Source organism: Grampus griseus (genome assembly GCF_964374135.1).
Source record: "Grampus griseus genome assembly, chromosome: 4".
In the NCBI taxonomy this organism is placed as follows: Eukaryota; Metazoa; Chordata; class Mammalia; order Artiodactyla; family Delphinidae; genus Grampus; species Grampus griseus.
Genome location: NC_138997.1, coordinates 64,016,998 through 64,038,493, shown reverse-complemented (window position 1 = coordinate 64,038,493; position 21,496 = coordinate 64,016,998). Strand labels below are relative to the sequence as shown.

The window sequence follows — 21,496 nt, the reverse complement described above, 5'->3', positions numbered from 1 at the left end:
CTGCATCAGACAATAATTTATGCTATCGCTAATCTTCTCAACCAACCTACAAGGTGAATATTGTTTTCTCTTTTGTAGTTGAAGAAACTGAGAGTCAGAGAGGTTTGTAAACTTGCCTAGCACCAGAATATTGTTTGCATGCTTTTAAGTCCCTTGCTGTTACATACAAAAGAAAATTTGGCCGTTTGTGTGTGTGTGTGTTTCTAGATTATCTCACATAACACATATCACATTTTGCACAGCTTTAATTATTGGTGAGTATACCTTCTAGCATTCCTATTTTACTGCAAGTTGTTTTAAAACGGTGATTGTAGACACACTCCCGTCATTTGACCCATAGTGTTAACACAGAGCTTTGTACAAAGAAAAGGCTAAAGAAATTTCACTGGAGATGGAAATACATGTTGAAATTGACTTTTCAAATGCTTTTTATCATTAGTAAATCTTTTTTATGAGTAATTATTTTGTCTATATATGACTTAATGAGCCCCTAATGTCTTTTCTTGGTTTTTCTTCTCTATGTGTTTTTGAAGAGCTATGTTTCAGAAATGACTTGAGTGAAAATCCCTTTTATGTGAAAACTGGTTTGGTTAAGTTAATGACAACACATAAATTGGAAAAAAAAAATCATCCCAGAAAGTTTTCTTTCTTTTTTTTTTTTTTTTTTAAAGTTAGTATTTAAAGAGTGGTAGTTTATCTTTCTGTAGATTATAAGCATACTTGTCTGTAACATTATCTATTAAAATTTATATAGTTTACTATTGCAATTTTATTATATATATGCCCAAATTAGCACATTATTGTGGGGCTTGTGGGTCCATGGGTTGTGAGGCTAGGGTGTGAAAACATATTACCCTCCTCAAGTAATATCTTCTATTCATCTAAATTCCTTTCCCCACCTCTGTTTACAGAGTAATCATGAAAACAAATTCTTATGCTCAAATCAAATGCAAAATAATCTTAGTAGACGTGGCTTTATGCCCTGCTGTGATGTCTTAAAATAAGCCCTTATTATAAATAATAGATAACACTTTCTTATCCTTTCTATAAAGTAACTCTCATTGCTTCATCAAGGTGAATATATACTATGTCATATGAAATAAACTATTCTGGTTTTCACTAAAGCTAGACTTAATAATTGCAATACTCATACTTCACTATGGAAATAATTTCCCGGCTCCTCCAAAAGGTACAATGTTATAATTAGGCTGGTTTCCTTCTTTAACATGTCCTTTTTCTCCTTTCTCTTTGTCCTTCCACTTCTACCTCATATATCCATGCTGTTCCCTTTTTCTCTACTTGTCGCAATTGGATAACACATTTAAGCAAGGCCTAAGTCTTCCTTGGAAACTTGCTACATTGTCCCCCTTCCTTTGCACAATTACTACCCCTGGTTATGCTCATACATCTTCTTGTTTATTCTACCATAGGGAGAGGAAAGAGCACTGATGTTGGAGTCAGACATTTGGTATGAAATTCTTGCTGAGTAACATTGTCTGATTTTACTTCTCAGTCAACATGAGACAATATTATCTGTCTGATAGATTTGTATGGAGAATTAAATCATATAATTGTATAATAATCTAGAACATTGCTTGGAATATGATAGGAACTATAAAATGTTACTGCTTCTCTTTATGTTGAGACTTCATTTACTACGTCTTTTCCATTACAGTGGGAGTTGTGAGAAAAATTGTTCTACTTTATTTGTGATCTCAATAATATCCACCATGGTAGATATTTAGTGTATATTTTTGAAATAATGTATAAATAACTCGCCTAGATGGCTGCCCTCAATCTTTTTTTCAGTTGCAAAACAGTACTGTATATATTTATCTTACGTATATGTGTGTAGGTGTTTGTGTGTACATGTCTGTGTGTATATACATATCTTGATGCCATAGTTATAGAGGGGAAAAAAAGACAACTGAGTGTGAGGGGGTAATTGCTTACTTGTTGATGCATCAGTCAATTTAAGTATCCTCCTTTAAGTATCCGTTAATTATTACATGCATGTAAAAGAATGCAATTTTAAATTAGCACCTGCTTTCAAGTTTATTTTCAGAAAAAGTTAAATACTTATGGCACTTATGGTAATTAAGGAAAAGTTCTAAATGTTTTCTTATAAGTCAGAGTGTGAATAAGGAAAACAAAAGAAAAATGTTAAACATGATTCCTTTTTACATAATTTATTTTATCTCAGCCACATTTTTTTGTTGTCAATGCTTTCTCTGTTTGTAAAAGTAAAATGTTATGAGAGTGTTTATTATGAGCTTCATTTTTCTATAATGTCTGTGAGTTTAGAAAGAAAATTATTATATCTGTTATTTCCAGATTTAGCGTTCTCCGAGACTGTCTGTACAATAGTGACTCAATAAATATTTTTGGCTTGATTTATCAAATGGTCTTGCTTCTTACACAACCACATTAAAAAGTATGAGTAGGATAAAACTGAAAAGTAATGAGATGTATAATAACTGTTAAGATATATAGCACTTATTACATACTAGACACTGTTCTGGGCAATACATATTTTTATGTATTGTATATAACTAAAATGACAGTTTTTAGCTTATTTAATGTTCATATAACCATATGAATTAATATTACTCCCCCACCATTAGCAGATAGGAAGCCAAGGAACCGAGGGCTTAAATGACTTGCCCAAGGTCTTAGTTCTGGTAGAGCTAGTAATTGAAATTGGGTTGTCTTGCTTCAGAATCTGTGCTCTTAATTACCATGCTATGAATAGTGGTGCCAGAGATTCAGATAAATCTGTGTAATTTTGCCTTATAGCAAAGGCAAGTACTTCAAAAATACTTTGGAATGTGTTTTGGAAGAATGAGGCTTAATACAATCCTCAGTAATCTATCTCTATTTTGAATATTCCTTTCCAGAAATATTTTAAACTTATACTCAAAATGTGAAATGATTTTAAATATATACCATTCACTTGAATAGAAAATAGAAAGAGAAAGAGAGAGAGAGTAGGAAAGAAGGAAAGAAAAGGAAGATCCAGTTTGCATTTGATCAGTTTTAAAAATGCTCACTGTGATAAACATCTTCAAAATTTGAGTCATGTTCCTTTAGTATTTTCACTTCCTAAGATAAGTCTGTGCAAACTTTAAAGAGGGAGCAGCTATATCAGTTTGGTTCAGTAAAATAACTTTACAATGCTAACAATTTTTAATGTCTTCCATATGCACTTAACACTTTTAAGCCAGATTCCTTATTTTAAGTTGTAAGATCCTGGAGGATAGGTTGCATGTTTTACTCAGTATTCTATTCTATGTTCCTAGCACAGTGCTTTGTATTTCAGCGGACACTCAATAAACTTCTGTTGAATGAATTGATTATGGTTGAGCATAATTAATTAACACAAATCTATAATTTTCACAAATTTAATTATAAAAATATTTAGAAAAGTAATATAGTTAATATGTGGAATGATTTCTGAATGATTATTAGGGCCTGGAAATAAAGTACGGCTCATGCATTTAACTTTGTTTAAACACACAGTAATGGTAATGAATGATTTCTTTTTTTTATACTTTTCTATTATTAGTAAAAATTATATTTGTGGAAAATGTTTACACAGAGTTAAGTACCAAGTCTATTTAAACACATTAACAAATTATACAAACTAATCATTAATTATTATACAAATGAGTATAGTAATATTTATACTGCTTTGTCCAGTGAGACTGAATTATTTGTTTCAGTCAGTTTGGGGGCTGGGAAGTAAACACTGTGCTAATACATGCATAAATAATGTACCTTAGGTTACTTACTTATTTTTATACATGATGCATGTATTCATTAAAATGAAGAAGGGAGACAGTATACAGGTGTTCTATTCAGGAAGGAAATTTTCAAGGAAATGAGAAAACCTATATTTGATAACCCTTTTTTTTTCTTATTTGCAGGATTCAGATTTGGGATATTGGTGTTTCTGTTTTGAAGAATATTTCCTTTTGAGCTTTTTTTTTTTTTTTTTAATCATCGGTCTTGGACTACAGAAGAATCAGAAAGACACTTATTTTGTTTCAAGTTTGGAACACTCACTCTTGAGGCGCTCTCATGCCTGAGAACATGACCATGTGGCCATCACAGCTACTAGTCTTCATGATGCTCTTCGCACCGATAATTCATGGTAAGACCTTTGAGTATATTTTTGTGTGATGCTTAATGTTGTCTTAGTTGTTTACACTAGACCCTTTCTTCTAAATTTTTGCTCTATGATTTTGCAGCTTTTGCCTACCATATATTAATAGCAGTAAGTAATGTACCTTAAGCTGCAATAAATAGGATTTCGAGTTTGATTTCTTAAAATACCATTTAAAATGTATATCTAACCAAAGTTTAAAAAAAAAATGCATGTTTTATTCTTTGTTTTACCACACTTAAGGAATATCATCTGAATTATTAACTATGTCATTTATTGTGAATTATTTTTATTTACATATTTTTGTAGGTAAAATAACTTTTAATACAGTAAGTATGCACATTTGAAGGAAAACACTTCAAAAATCTACCTTCCTGAACCAAGTAATCATTTGTTTCTGAGTGTTTACTACTCTCCTCAACCTTTAACAAACAGAATAAAAATTAAACCTCTCATTAAAGCAAAATTCTCACATCCCTTTCAATGCAAAAAAAGGGAAAAAACCAACAACATCAAAATGATATCAACATATGCAGAAAGGTATTTTTCTTGAAACATGCTAACATACTCATAAAAGACTGTGTTCTTTGTTCATTTAGACAGCTTGGTATTTATAACATGAGTATGATAGTTAAGAAATGATCTCCCTTTGCAAATTTTATAAAACATAATTATTCAATAAATAAGCAAGACAAATTCTGTACCACTTAGTACAATATTCACAGGATCGCTCTAAAAATTGGCAAATTAAAGTCTATATATATGTTCCTTTTTCACAATTTAAAGTTTTCTACTAATTATCATTGGTTTTGCACTAAGATGAAAATGGCATAATATAGTCACTATCTCATACATTAATGGTAATCAGAACAAAGAAAAAGGGACACAGCTGTATTTGCCACTGCTTAGAAGGTCTCAGAATATTATAGTTTAGCAAGCAGCTGAAAAGCATTTTTAGCCTCTTCAGCTCACTTTTGGTTTTTAATTGACTACAGGGATCTATTGTAGTTCGTCAGTGATGTGAATCCGAATTTGGCTCATATATAAGTTTCAACATGAATTCTGCATTCTGCTGTCAGTATAAAAACTGGATATTATCACTTCTCTCTTGACATTTTCCCTAAAGTTCCCCTGATTTAACACCTTTATTTCTAACAAATTGCTATATGATAGTGTTTTTTTAAAAAATGAAAGTAAAATTATACAACCACCTACTTTTAAACAATGTAAATTTGTCAGATATTTCAAAATTTTTCCTTAATTCTTATATTGATGTAGCACTTACATACTCACATACTTGGGCACATATAACATTTTGTGATATGGGACAGTATAAGAATTATACAGCTTTAAACGAGTGCTTTTCTGATTATCTGTATATCTAAAGATGATTTTAATTAGGTTTTTAGATGTTATAAAAACACCTCACTCATAAGGTTACTTTGAAGATTAAATAAATAGTATATGTAAAGAATCTAGCACAGTGCCTGACAGATATTGTGACTGAACACATTAATTTCCTTTATCATACTATATGCCCCTCCAGTCTGTTTTTGTGCCAGTAAGTTGTAACAACTAGGAATTAGCTAACCCTGAGAGCTTTTTCATTTGATGTTGATATTCAGAAAAAAAAAAACAAAAAAAAACTCTATGTACAAGTCAAGTTTAAAAAGTCAGTCTAAAATTGCACTGTTAGAGCAAGATAGGTTAAAAATAGCAGAAATAGATATTGTAAGAAAGACTCCCTTTTCAGAGGTGAAATTTCTGGTCTCCAAAAACTGACACCTACTGTGTATTTCAGTGGGCCCCAAACATGGCTGAGCCCTAGATCATAGGTCTTGAGTTAAGGCCTGTACTGAACACACATACACACACACACAAACACACACACACAATCTCTCCAAGTAACTCTGAGAAGTATTTAAAAACTCCTAATAGGGCACAGAGAATATTGAGCCTGGTATATAAAAAAATGTAAAACATTTTGGCTAAAAACTAAAGTAATTCTTTCCATTGGATGTGAACTACCTTATATTATCTTGACTTTGAACCATATCAGGATAAACAATATAGAAGCATTCCACTTATAAACTTTATTCTTATTACCTTGTGTAAGTATTTTAAAACTTCACACCAGAGAAAATGCAAATCAGTTTTGTCTGCCTTCCATAGGATGCTTTCTCTATTGCCTTTGTGATACCACTTCGGGCTTGTAAATAAAGGGCTTCACTTGAGCAGCCTTTTGGAATCCAGCATACTCATAAACAGAGGAGTGTGTGTACCTTTGAGCAGTGATGAAATCTAATAGGATAGGCATTTTTAGAGTCCCATATAGCTTAGAGTCCCAGTCCTGGCTTAAAGGAATACCATATAGCTCGAAAACTTAGAGGACTGAGGTAAAGTGGATGTCTCAGTTATAGAAGTACTCTTGTTTCCAAAACATCCCCTGATAGCATCTCTTTGCCTACTGCTGTTGAGATGCCTAGCTTCATTTGTCCTTGAGACCATAGAGAATTAACTTTTCTGGGTATCACCCGAATTGCTGGCCTTTTCTCCAGAGTAAATAATAATGATGACTATAAATTCTGTAGCCATAAACTTTAGAGGTATTGGTACAATTAATTATCACAACATTCTCATGGGTTTAATGTTATTATTATCATTAACTTCTTATAGTAAAATCCGTGAGGTACCAAGTGGCAAAAGAACTTGACTAAAGTTGCACATGAGACCCAGAGAGGTTTTAAAACAAAGGACTTAGCTTCTTAAGCTCTGGTCTTAATGCCAGTAGATAATCAGTTACTATCAAGGCCATTCTTCCCTACAGAAGAAATCCCACCTCAACTCTCCTGGTCCTTTGGGAGCAGATAAGGCAGAAAAGTAGATTACCTGCTTCTTCCATGTTCTGGGCACAGACAGACTGGGATTTGAAGTCTAACAGACCTGAGATAAAATTTCAGCTCTACTGCTTACAAGCACTGTAACACTGTTACCTGGTAAACTAGTTAACACATGTCATTTATCATAGACTATGAGCCAGAAAACTGTGCTAGTTGCTAAAGGTAAGGTAGTGAACAAAAGATTCTTAATTTTTCCCTCAAGCTTACAGTAACTTAAACATTTGTAAACCTACTTCTCATCCGCAAGAATGAACACTTACTCCATGTGCGGTTATTTTAAGAAATTGATGGAATGATATGTGAATAGTTTCTAACATAGTGCTTGGCATTCAATAAATCTTTATATTTTATTTTCCTAGCCCTAACTACCTTGAAATAGAACTAAACCTCTCAGCATTACATAAGGAAAATGCATAATTATCATTATTCTTACCCTGATAATTGAAATCTTTTGCTACTTGGACCTCAGCATTTAAGTTTTGCCAGAAAATTTTAAAACTAGTATCTAAACAAAATTATTATCAAACTGATATATATATATATATGTATATATATATAAAGGCTTAGTATATAATTGTCAGTATATAATAATATAGTATATAGTTGTCAATTGTCAGTGGTAGTAGTATATAATTGGTAGTATATAATTGTCAGAGAAGCATTTTTTGCATGATTTCTACATGGGTAAAATTAGAAACTAAGCTGAAGAATTAATTCTGAATAATGTTTACATTAGTTGAATAATCTCCCACATCATCCTAGAAAGTCTAGCCAGTGTTTTTTATAGGAAAACAAAATTAATTAGTATATCCGCATTGTGTGTGTGTGTGTATATATACACACACACACACACACAAGTTTTAAATTAAGAAATGTCTCTAGGTCTGTGTTTATCTGTCCATATTTTATGTCTCTGTGTACCTCTGTATTTCTCTTTTTCTGTTTACCATGACTGTGCCCCCTTCTTGTACAGCCATAAAATCCTTATCTATAATGCAATGAGACCTGGCAGAAGTAAAGAGAAGCAGCTAAAGCAGGTGGCCAGTTCTTTGCTGTTAACTAATGTAGTGTTGCATGAAGATAAAAGTTTTTTTGTTCTATTGATCTTGTTGGGAGCAAGAGAAAAAGGGGGAATCAGAGAACAAAAATCAAGTGATAACATGGGCACCTGGGACTCATCCTTATTGGCAGTAAAGCAATATGCTTCATTGTAGGACCTGGACTAGGACATCTGGTCCTGGGAGGGATGTCACACAAGCCACAATGGGTTGGGAGTTGAGAAGGTGATTGGGGTGCTCAGATATTTTAACTGCATCTCATCTTAATTAAACTGTGTTTAGAAACTGTCACAATTAAAAAGATAGAAAACAGGAAAAAAAAAAAAAAAAAAGATAGAAAACAGGATCATTGGAGCTTACTGTGTGCTAAAAGGAACAATACTTTTTATGGTACCTTTGCAGAAAAAAGTAGAATTTAAAAAAATTCTTCTGTGACCACCATATGTGTACTTTTTTCTGCAAGTCTATTTTTTTGTCATTAAAGTTGAATGAATATTTATATATTAATGGACTTTACAGGCAAACCTGCTCTTTATTATGTCCAAGAAGTTAATTATTATAAATAGTTCTTAGCAGGGACAAAACAATGGTCAAAGGCATATATATTTCGTACTATATGTTTTTATGTAATTTGCATTTTATTATTAACTATTTTTACAATTATAATATTTAATGTGTCAATGGTTTAAAATAATAATTTAAAATATTTTTTAACCTCTAATAAAATGTAAAGCTTGAGAAAGTACAAAATTACATTTTATAACACAACGTATTACCTCATAATTTTTTATGAAGTCATGTTTTATTAATTGTGAAAAAGACAGGTTGACTTCTAAGCTCTGCTTAACTTTGTTATTTTTAGAAATTAATCATCCTTTAAATGTTTATAATGTTTGCCAACCTAGGCAATTTGTCATACTTGCAGTAATATCACTGTTTTTATGGTCAAATATGTTATACAGAAAAATCTTTGTCATTATCATGTTATATGAGGTTACTGCGAACGCATCCAACACCATCTACATTAGCCACTCGGTACTGAAATTCAAAATATATATTTCAAAAGTTAACTCTGCAGTCTCTAATATCACAAGATTTACTATGCATGCCTGACAGCTTTCCTTTGTAAGAATGTGTTTAGGAGCCTTCCCTACGCATTTGGTATGCAGGTTGGCAATTGGAAAATAGTTTTATTTTGCCTTTGCCCTTGCAAAACATGTTATATGTGAATTTTATTGTAGTGATACTCTATGAGTAACACGGGTATACCTTGAGAATAAAATAACATTTTTTATTTTCAGATTTTATGTACTGTGACTATTTGGAGGGTTTAGGATCATATTTTTTTGTATTTCTTGACTTTGGGGTAGACTGTGACTGCACTAGGATGGTCATCATACACTTGATGTTGAATGAATTTCAAAGTATTTTGATATATAATATATAAATAACTAATTATCTGTTTTCCTCTTCTTTGCATTGCTATTTACTTTCATTCTCAACGTTAAGAATAGTTCTCTTATATTTATAATTTAATATAAATAGCCATAGTGCATTTTTCATACATTTATTTCCTCCATTCTGATTGGGAAATGATTACTTAATGACCAAATAAAAAATTGAAATGCAATAAGAAAGAGTCTCATTGATTTGTCATGCAAATAAGACAGTATATATTATATTGTGATCTGTTTTAGTTCGACAGTATAGAATAAGGCCCTATTGAAACATAGGATTAATTCATTCTCTATTTCATGTTTTTAATTGATAAATTGAAAATAAACTATTTACATTTTAATACTTATATTTTTGTTTTATTTGAATCTATATTTGCCCTATATTACCATCATGGCAGAATTAGTTTCTTTAAATAAAGAAAATTGTATTCCTATCAGAAAAAATATATATAAAGGATTTGATCAAATAAGCTAGGCTAGCTAAGGATTTGCAAGAGAAATATGCTAGTTGTACTTACAAAAGTAATAGATAGACATCTTTGTACAAAAATAGATTCTCACAATGACATTTGATAAGCTTCCAGTGTTTATTTCATTTACACATATTATAGTTTGCGGTGATTTGACTGTCCAGAAGTCAAGGTTGTAGCTTACTGTTAGAGCACAAGAACATAGTCTCATGTATTTTTTTGTTTGTCATTACCAGTGTCTCCTACTTTATTGTCAAAGTAATTCTCCTCATACAAATTTAGATCAGAAAGAAAAAATCCAATAATCCCATGACTCAGTGGTATAATTAATATTAATGCTTGTTAGATTTTTTTTGCAGTTATGTATATGCACATTTTTTAAAAAATTGGAATGCTAGAAATAAAAGTTATATTTTAAATTTTGACTTAACCTTAAAATTCAGACATTTCTAGCATCTTATTAAAGTTTCAAAAAATTATGATAACCTGTCATATGAATGAACCATTGTTTAACCATATGTTGAGGGCTCAGCATTGAAGGTCATTGATACATTGCCATTACAAATAGCAGTAAAATGGAACACGGTTGTATATAAAATTTGACTGCATCTTTGTACCCCTAGAAGAAAATCTCGAGATATGGAAAGTAAAAGAAAAGAATGATTCATTTTTAGGTTAATTAATAATTACTTAATAATTGATAATGAATAACTTAATACTATCTAAAATGAATGGTAGTAAATGATCAATACAGCCTTGCTTGTTATCATGACAGTTTGTTTAAAACAATTCCACAAATTTTGGCTACTATAATAATTAGCAAAATATAAATAAGAAGAGTAAATATTCAAATATTAAGATATAATTACTATTTGTAGGAGTATAATGATGTACTCAGAAAATTCAAGAAATAATAACTTTCCCAGAATTAATGGGAGCACTGATTTCAGGTGTATGATTCAAACATACATATATGATTCCATCAAAACAGCAATGAAATGCCTGAGTTACTTAGGAAGTATCATAGCAGGAACTACATGGAACCTATGAAAAATGTGAAACTTACTGGGAGTTATAAAAGAAGACATGCAATATACCATGTTCTTAGATGAAAAGACTAGGAATAGCAAAATTGTAAGTTATTTTCAAGTTAATTCATATATATTTTCGCACACTGCATTCAGAGTACTGATGTGAGCTTTTCTATGTAGAAATTCAACAAAATTATTCTAAAAATATATATATAGAATATTAAACAAAAGTTAATAAGAAATGAAAAGAGTAATAGGATGACATAAATTGAACATAAATATATGTATTATGAAAGTACAGTAATTAAGATAAAGTCTCAAAATTAGGCGAATTGATCAATTGTAAAAGAGATCCCTGAAACATTACTGCACTCTGTATGTTTGTGGTGTAATTTGATAGGAATGAGCCCTCAGAAAATATCTAAGACAAGAAGTAGTCAAATAGGGATCCAATCAAGTGTGTGTGTATATGTGTATGTGTGTGTGTGTGTGTGTGTATGTGTGTGTTTCCAATTAGATATTATGAAATTTCTGGAGAAAGAAATTTGAGTTACCTACTTTAATTTCCATTCTTTTTTTTATTTTTATTTTTTTTTGCGGTACGCGGGCCTCTCACTGTTGTGGCCTCTCCCGTTGCAGAGCACAGGCTCTGGACGCACAGGCTCAGCGGCTATGGCTCAGGGGCCCAGCCGCTCCGCCGCATGTGGGATCTTCCCGGACCACCGGGGCACGAACCCGCGTCCCCTGGAGTCGCATCGGCAGGCGGACTCCCAACCACTGTGCCACCAGGGAAGCCCTAATTTCCATTCTTGAACAATGTATTAGATAGGGTAAACTTCGGCTGTAGTCACAGTAGATTCCAAAATGAATAATGGATTCTAGAGAATATTTTCTTGTTCACCAAGAATTCCAAGGCAGGTAAGTGTTTCTGGTTGGATATGTGTGTGTGTGTGTGTGTGTGTGTGTGTGTGTATGGTAGGGGCTGCGAGGATGCCCTTTTCTTGTTCTCACAGTTATTCAGCGACCCAGTCTGATTTTGGAACAAGGGTTCCAAAATCTTTCTGAGGCTCATTGCCATTCCTGTCTACAGGAAGGAAGAACAAGCATTGGGAAGATTCCAATGGAAGAATTTTATGGATATGCTTGGAAATAGTGCACTTTACTTTTGCTTCCATTTTCATTAATTAAAACTCTTCCTCATAGCCACATCTATAAATGAGTCAGAAAAGCATAGTCCTCTTGTGATAAAGGAAGAAGAAAATATTTATAAAAGATGCCATGTGGTTTTTTAAAAAAAACTAGATCTGATGCACCAATATCTTTTTTAATGTGTAAATGGGGATTTAAAAATATCTTTATTGATTTATATTTCACATACCATAAAATTTACCCACTTAAAGTGTTTACTTCAGTGAATTTTAGTGTATGCATAGTTGTGCACCCATCACTGAATCAATTTTAGAATGTTATCAGTCCTCCAAAAAGAAATTCTGTACCCATTAATAGTCATACCCAGTTTCCCCTTCTCCCCAGTCCCTGGCAACCACTCATCAGTGTCTCTATGGGTTTGCCTATTGTAGACATTTTGTATAAATGGAATCATACAATTTTTTATCTTTTGCAACTTGCTTCTTTCATTTAACATAATAATTTTAAAATTTATTTATATCATAGCATGTATCAGTAGTTAATTCTTTTTTTGTTTCCAAATAACAATCTATTGTATGAATATACCACATCATATTTATTAGTTGATGGAAATTTAGATTATTCCTACTTTTTGGCTAATTTGTGTGTTGCTGTTATGAAAACTCATGTACAAGTTTTTGTGTGGACATGTTTTCACTTCTTGGGTATACACCTAGGAATTGGATTGCTGAGTCATGATAACTATATTTAGCATTTTGAGGAACTGCTAAACTATATTCCAGAGTAGTTGCACAGTTATACATTCCAAACGGCAGTATGAGGGTTCTCGCATTCTCACTCGCACTTGTTATTGTCTGTCCTTTTTCTTTTAGCCATTCTAGTAAAGATGAAGTAGTATCTCATTGTAGTTTTTTCTTTTTTTTGACAAACTGAATTAAATTTTTTTTTATTTTTGCTATATAGTAGGTCCTTTTTGTTTATCTGTTTTAAATATAGTAGTGTGTACACGTCAGTCCTAAACTCCCAGTCTTGATTTGTATTTCTTTAATGAATAATGTTGAGCTTCTTTTCATGTACTCATTGGCCATTTGTATTACTTACTTGAAGAAATATTATTTAATCATTTCTCAATTTTTATTGTTGATTTGTAAGCTTTCTTAAATATCGTTTTTAGAAAATACCACAGGATATCAAAGTTATAATACATTTAGATTTAAGAATGCTTTAGACTGCATTTTTTAAAAGAGGCTTTTTGCCTGGATTTAGCCACTTAAATCTCATCTATTTTAAATTCACTTTGAAATCATATATCGCTTGTCTAGCCCCACTCCATCTCCTCTTTTGCTTACATATTTGATTCCTAAAAATAGTTCATTAATCTGCTTTCTTTTTATGATGGCAAAAACTAGTAATTGACAATGATTGAAACTTTATTCTGAGATGTGAACTGTATAGTGGTGAATTATACACAAAACAGCAAGGTAATTCATTGGGTTCTTCTATTTAGTTTCCAATTACTCCTCCTTAAGAAAATAGTAAAGAACATTAAACTTTAATTGTAGTGGCCAGAAATGTTTCTGTTTTTGTTCTAGTCTGAATTCTTGTCCTTCCAGATTCTGGAAATCCCCCCTTTTTACATTTTTTTTGTATCATTGCTCAAGTTATATTATAAATATTGAGTATTTTATTTCCATAGACTCGTTTTCTCTGATATGTTCTACAAACAACTCAATACCTCTTTTAATTCATCTCAAGAAATTTAGGCAATTTGTTGTGTCTCTCTATCAAATCTACATATTTTAATTAGTGTCCTCTGGACTCACTCATATCACATCTTTAAACAAACAAACAGAAGAAGATGAGAAATGGAAAAGGACCTGAGGTTCTATATGGAAAGGATCCTAGTAAACTTGCACTATTTCAGCCCATTGGGCATATCTGAAATAGTACTATTTGGGGAGAAAAGATTAAGAGAAAACTAAATAAAGATAATGATTTATAAATGTTAATACTGTGAACAGCTCCTACAGTTTCAAGGAACCCTGAATAAAGGAAGATGTCAGTATTTAGAAAGTAATACTTAAACGAAGCCCAGAAACTGAAATTTAGAGTATTATTCAATCTAAACTGCTTTAGAATCCTAATTTGCATGGTTCTATTGAATGAAGTAGAAGGATTTCAAGCCTTAGAGTCTAATTCCAATTCTATTACTTCCAAGAAACATGACCTTAACCAATTTGAATCACAGTTTCTTTATTTATTAAAGGGGTAATTAGGCCTACTTGTTATAGTATGAGGATTAAGTAAAATAATGTATAGAAAGGCCCAAAGCCTCACACATTTAATCCTGTGAAAATGTGGTCATTAAAACATACCTTTAGGAATTAGAACTAAAAACCAAATGACCTGGATAGTAAGCAAAATTTAAAATACAACACCATCTTGGGTCACTTACTTTCCATAGTGGTTTTCAAAGACTGCATTGTATATTCTTAATCCCCAAATGTGACAGTTTCTCTAATTATGAGCCTACACATTTGTACACACATTCCATCATTATGTTCAGGACTTACCCACTGGACTGTAACTAAGTCTTTAATGAGTTACTAATGAACATCTTAAGCTTAGATCAGCAAAAAATAAAAAAGTTAGAGTGTTGAAAAGCTATTCATAGTTAAGCCTGTTGCTTTTAATTAGACTATAAGCCCAATCAAATTTCCTGTCTTCACTATTCTTCCCAGGTTTGAAGGAATTGAATAACGAGTGACAGATGTACCCTTACTTTGATATTATTAGTTTAATGTGAAGTTAAAGGGGATAAATACATTGAGCTAAATTAGAGAAATCATTGCTTATTAAATACAAAGATAAAATAATATGCAAAATTAAAATAGCATTTTACGATTCATTTTTTTCTTGGACCCAGATGACTTCAAAACCGATTAATTTTGTTGTTGCATTAAGAAATAACAGATGACATGAGGAAAAAATATCCAGATATGATTAGACCATGTAGAGGAAAAAAAACCCCTCTATATTTATAAAAGAAAAAACAGCTTTCACACCTTACTTCTCTCCAGGCTGTTAGAGATACTAGGAGAGTAGTGATCATAGACACTACCTGAATTAGATTACGACTATTCTTTTCTGTAGCACTTGTTACAAATCAACATCGTGGTGACTATTTAGCAATGATCCTTTTCAAAAAAATTCCTTTTGATAGTGAAGTTGGTGAAACCATGCAAACTTTAAGGGCACATGATTTAATAATGCAGACAGATAATACATAAAATTCAAAGCAACAGGCTGGTATGATGCTCCCTCCAAGGAACACTACATATTTGCTTAAAAGGATGCCTTTTATATTAGTCACAATGGCTCAGGCCGGTGGGAAGAGCTGTGATAGCCCAGATGTTTTATGGGTTACAGGCTGTTGTTAGAGGCAGGCTTGTTGTCGTGGCTCTGCACAAAGATTAAAAACCACTATGCCGATTTTTAAAAGTAGGTGTCCAATAATAATTACACTCTGTGTATATATCACCAACATAATATAATCGATCGTTTTGACCTGTGAGCCTGTTAACATATCAGCTTTCTTGGGAACCAGCATTTAGGCCTTCATTTAGTATGTGTATTGAAGAGGAGGTGGAGGGGTAAAAGTCTCTTATTACCAAAAAAAAAGTAGATAAAAAGTTTTCATTTTCTCAACTACTTTCAGAGATGCCAGTTATGGTTAACTTAGGATGGGGGGAAAGAACTCGCTAATGAGACAGATCTCTGTCAAAATATGTATGGTTTTGCTGTTCTTTTCCCACATGTCGAGTACAATTGGCAACGTGATTAAGAAAAGTGCCCCATTACTACAGTTATAAAGATTTTTAAAGAAATTATTTACAACATTCTGAAAGCACATTTTCTATACCATTAAAATTTTAATATCCTTTAAGAGGGGAGTAGAGGGAGGGAAGTTAAAAGAAAATCCGTATTTTCCAAAGAATAAATTCCAGAATTTTTCTTTTGTTATTATGAATTGAAATCTGTTTGCATTATGTTTACAAAGAGGCAGGTGTTTTTAGTTTGAAAAAAAAAGCTATTAGTTATCACTCTTCTGAGGAACAAGATATGTAATAGGCATTTTATTTAATTCGAACGAAAATAATGTCTTTTTGTCAGAAACTGATTTTTTTTTTTTACAAATTTACATCAATAGCAAAAATCTTACTCTGCTTACTCATTTTAAGAAATGTTTGAGATATTTACATTACAATATTGCAATCTAGGCAACCATTACAATGAATAAGCCACAATTTTTCTTCTGTGTTTAAAACATGGAAGATGCCATACATGAAAGACAATTTAAAAAAATCTTTTAGGGCTTTCCTGGTGGCACAGTGGTTGAGAGTCGGCCTGCCGATGCAGGGGACACGGGTTCGTGCCCCGGTCCGGGAAGATCCCACATGCCGCGGAGCGGCTGGGCCCGTGAGCCATGGCCGCTGAGCCTGTGCGTCCGGAGCCTGTGCTCCGCAATGGGAGAGGCCACAACAGTGAAAGGCCCGCGTACCGCAAAATAAAAAAATAAAAATAAAAATAATCTTTTAATGTTTCTTTTGTTTTTTAACACTAGGAATTAAGTTTCCCTTTAGCTTTATTCATAACAAGTGTTTGCTTCTTCCACTAGTCTCAGGATGTCTTATATAGCTTTCATAACTTGACTGTTCAGTCTTCTGGTGAAAGTTTAGCCATATTATATTTTCTTTTACTGAAACAGCTATGTAGAAAAGGAGAGCGAGGAACCCAGTCTGAAGGGAAAATTGCTTGCCCGCACGGGACATACCAACGCTTCATAAAACAGTTCAGCCCAGAGAAGGAATCTGTTGAGTTAAATTGAATAATATTCGCGTATACTATGAAGGTTGCTTCATCATACATAGGTAGACAATTCATCACTTCGGAGCCATTTTCTTGTAAGACCCAGAATTAAGTCAGATTTTTCTCTGTGTTAGAACTTCCATGATGTAATTTCTACTTGGTGGCATCCTTAGTCAGGTGCTTGAATTGGAACTTTTATGACAGTTGTTAGAGATTACTACCCAGCCTAGAAAGGAATTTTGCAGCTGTTCACATGCACTTCTAGGGAGAAATCAGGAGAGTAGTAATTTATTTATATGGCCAAAATGAAGGTGCTGGGAGAAAGGTAGAGCCTTTCAGGTATGCAAAAGGAAGCAGAATTGGAAAATGACCTTTACTTATAAGAAAAGAAATGAAAGCAGTAGTCTGTCTCTCTTTCTCTCTCTTTTCCCTCCTGCTTCCTCCCACCCCTTCCTCCCTCTCTCTATACATAAATAGATATAGTTATAGATATGGGACTGAATTGGATTAGATATTCTGTATCAATCATTTGTTGTTATAAGTATTTCAATATGATTTCTAGCATTTATGTAGCACTTTGCGGTTAGCTGAACACTTTTGCACACAATAGCTCAGCGAATACTCACAACAATCCCTTGAATCATGGGTAGTAGGCTCAGTAATTTTAAGATGAACAAATATACTTGGAACCGTCAATCTAATGACGCAGTGACATTTCAAATAGTTGTTAGAAGAGAAACTCAAATCAAAATTCCTTAACCAGCTCATGGAGACTTCTTCCAAAGGCATTTTAATAACCTACTGAGAATTGCCTTATTTTGTAGACCTGTGATTTAAATTAGAAATAAACCAACCAAATCAGCATATAGGAGAATGAGCTAGAAACAAAAGAAGAAAACAAAAGAAGTAAAGTTTGTAAAGTTTGATTTAAGGAAAGCAGTATTGTATTTGCTTAAACCTTGGAAATAAAAAAGAAATCAAGATTTTAAATGTTTAGAAGATTTAAATTTTAATTTAAAAGTAGATATAAAATTTTAGATTTTAGTAGAGAACAGAAGGGAAATAGTGTGAAATTTGGTGCTGATTATATACATAGTGAATAGTTTAGAATAATCATGGGAAGCATGATACCGGGAATGTCATTTGGAAAGCCTGAGCAGTGGGGGAAAGAATTTCCTGTTAAGAAGGATAATTTGAACAAAGGATTTGGCAGGTACATATAGAGAATAAGTTTTGTATTCAAGAGATAATAGTGAAAGGCAGAATTGAATATGTAGGTTAGGATCATAGCTATAATTACAGTACATACATTACAGTACAGTTAAACCCTGTAAGGCTCATAATTAGCTAATTATTAAAAAGATATGGTAAACTATTACCCCAAAACACAAAGACGAATGACTCGTGAATATGAATGTTAAATCACATGTAACTCTGATAAATAACACTCTGATGAGGTCTTGTTGTAAGCATTTCTCTCTCCTTAGAAATATCTTAGTACTGCAGCCCATTGCTATGTCTAGATTCCAGGCTCCTATTATGATCAATAGATGTTTGGAGGAAGAAGCTGAATAATTGAATTACATCGCTACTCACCTAAGGTGAACAAGAAAATAGAAGCAGTTGAAATTGGTTAGAAACTATGCTTATTTAGCATTTTTATTAATTATAAATCAGTTTTGATCTCTGAAGGCATATATTATTGAAATCTGATATTTTAATATTTATTTCAATTATAAGCTCCACAGATAATATGAAAACTCTGGTACTACCATCATGAATACTTTACCTCTTACATGCTCATTATTTTTCCTTTTCTTCTTGCCTCATATTTACCCACAGCCAATATTCAGGAACTTTGATACTCTGATGGCCTTTGATGTTTGGAGACTACACTTAAACATAGTGGAAATATTTTGATCATTTCAGTAGGTTGTAAAATATTAATGTTTATATTTCATTCTTGCCCACTAGGAAAGCAGAATCAAAGTGTTTAAATAGTAAAAATATCTGAATATGAATTAATTATGTGGACAATTTAAGTATGGCAATAATTTACATTACTTATGATGAACTTTTAATATTATTAATGATAAAAGCAACTCACATTTTAAAAAAATTAGTGTGTCCCTCTTTTAAAAAAATGAAATCTGAATCAGATATGTAATTTTTAAAGAAGTTAAGAATGAAGTTTTTCTCTCTTTGAAGAAGGATAGAAAGAAAGAAGAACAAGATGTATTGGCCTCATCGTTACTTCCTGCCCTGGAACCAAAATTACCTTTGAGACATCCTAAAATTACATACAACAAAGTTTGAAAATGTGGTCTCAAGTAGAGATGGGTGTGGAGCATAAGAGGGATACCTTCCAAGTACAGATAATGTTACAACATTGTGGGGTATTTTTTCATAGTTAATTTGAAAAAAACCTTTCCCTTATGAATCTGGAGAAGAAAAGAGACATTCAGGATGTGAAGGCTATCTTCAAATATCTGAAGACAAATGCCTTCTAGGAGTAGCTTGATATGTTTTGCACATAGCCCATTTGTATCAAATTTAGACAAGTGGATGGAGAAGCCAGAGTATAGATATCACACCTTTTTCAACATGAGGAAGAACCTGCTGCTTCAAATGGGATTGGGTGGCCCAAGAACAGAGTGAGTTTGTGATCACTGTCTCCTTGTGTGAAACTTGGAGATTTTTAGCAGGGATTCTCTAAGGGTTATCTATTGTGTGAGTTGAATAATTCTTTCCAGACTTGAGATTCAGTGCTTTTAATGGAATACCAGACTTACAACAGTGATGTTTATCTTGAAGATTTATTTTTATAATAGCTTCAGGAAGAAAAATTAGATTTATATTTATACTTGAGTAAGTATTTCCCCAGAATTTATATAATACCTTTAGTATAACATATACAATATTTTTTAAAACAAAAATTAAGATTTTGGCTCTGTTCTAACAACCCTTCTCCATGTGGGCAGTGTAACGTCCCCTCCACTTTTGCTTCCAGTGGTCTGTGACTCTGGTTTCCTTTAATAGAGATGGTCAGTTTAAAGGAGAGGCTGATCTATAGACATATAAGATAATCCAGCTTCAGGGAACACCTTGGAGTCTCATCTCCTTTAACTTATGAGTAAAAGTCTACTTAACTTCCTGGTATTTTTATTTTCCTCAGTCTTACCACATGGAATTATTTTGTTCTTTGATCCAGATTTATTCTTTCTAGGTCCCTAGACTTTGCTTTCTGGTTATAGTTCAAACATTTTTGTCTATTTCTTGTTTAAGCTGAGATTCTTTCATTTAATGCAGGCACTATTATATTTTTCAACTGATGGTGATTCCACTTTATACATTTTAAATCAATTATAATTCTCTGCCTACTCTAGCAATTGACCTTTCCTGAAATAATCTCTAATTCAGTAGAGATCATTATTCCTATGTCTTTTTCCCTATCCTGCCCTAGTCTTTTTTTCCCAGGAGCTTTATTCAGTATCCTAAACAGATGGTTGATTGTCCCCAAACTAAAAGCCTTACCCAGGTTTACAAAGCCCATGATCTGGCTGTTGCTTACCTTTCTGATCTCATTCCAGATTACTCTTCTCCCAGTCAACTATATACAGCTTCATTGGCCATTGTGCAATTTCTTGATCAGACCAAGGTGGTTCCAGCCTGAGGCCTTTGCAGCAGGCTGCAATGCTCTTTACTCCTGATTTTTGTATGACTAGCAACTACCAATATTTTGATATCTCAGTTTAAATTTTACTCCCATAGATATGTCTTCCATAAAAACCTAAACAGAGTAGCCTTTACATATTACCCTACTTAAACTTTCTATGGTTTACTCATATCTATATTGTATTAAAATTATTTATGTATTTGCATTATTCTCCATCTCCCACACAAGAATGGGTGATTCATTAAAGTAGGTATGTTATCTGTTTTGTTCACCAAAATCTCGAGCACCTAGAAAAGGACCTGGCATATAATGGGAAATCAAAGCATATTTGTTAAATGAATGAACAAGTAAATGCATGTTCCATCACTCCGAATGTCCTTATATGTTAATTTGGCTGAGGGTGAAATCTTTCAACTTTATTATAGCTGAAGCTTGCAAGATAAATAATAGCTTTATAATCTTTTCCTAATTTCCTTCCATAGAGCAGTAAAAAAGGTGTTAGCAAAAACATACCTGTATATATTCATGTAAAAATAATAAAAAATTAGTCACATTGTCATTTTGGATAACAAAGAGAATGATATTTTGGAAGTTAAAAGATCAGAAAAGATGCCACTGGAGGTAATTATTTAGAGATTTTAATTTTCACAGTTTTTTTGGTCTTAAAACTTGTTTCCTTCTTTGACACCTTTTCATTCACATGAACTATCAAAATAGCACT

At 32.5% G+C, this 21,496-nt stretch overlaps 1 protein-coding gene across 28 annotated transcripts in view; it reads left to right on the top strand.

The window, feature by feature from the left end:
• Window positions 1-4,080: 4,080 nt before the first annotated feature.
• Window positions 4,081-21,496, top strand: part of ADGRL3 (adhesion G protein-coupled receptor L3) — a gene marked incomplete at both ends in the record, with an annotated part of 572,210 nt that continues 554,794 nt past the window's right edge. For 27 of the 28 annotated variants that reach the window (XM_082653318.1, XM_082653323.1, XM_082653313.1 and 24 more), the window contains one exon: window positions 4,099-4,153. In XM_082653318.1, the coding sequence (XP_082509444.1) occupies window positions 4,099-4,153 (55 nt within the window). Of the gene's footprint in view, window positions 4,154-21,496 lie in introns of all 28 variants that reach the window. The other variant, XM_082653308.1, reaches the window with a different exon arrangement.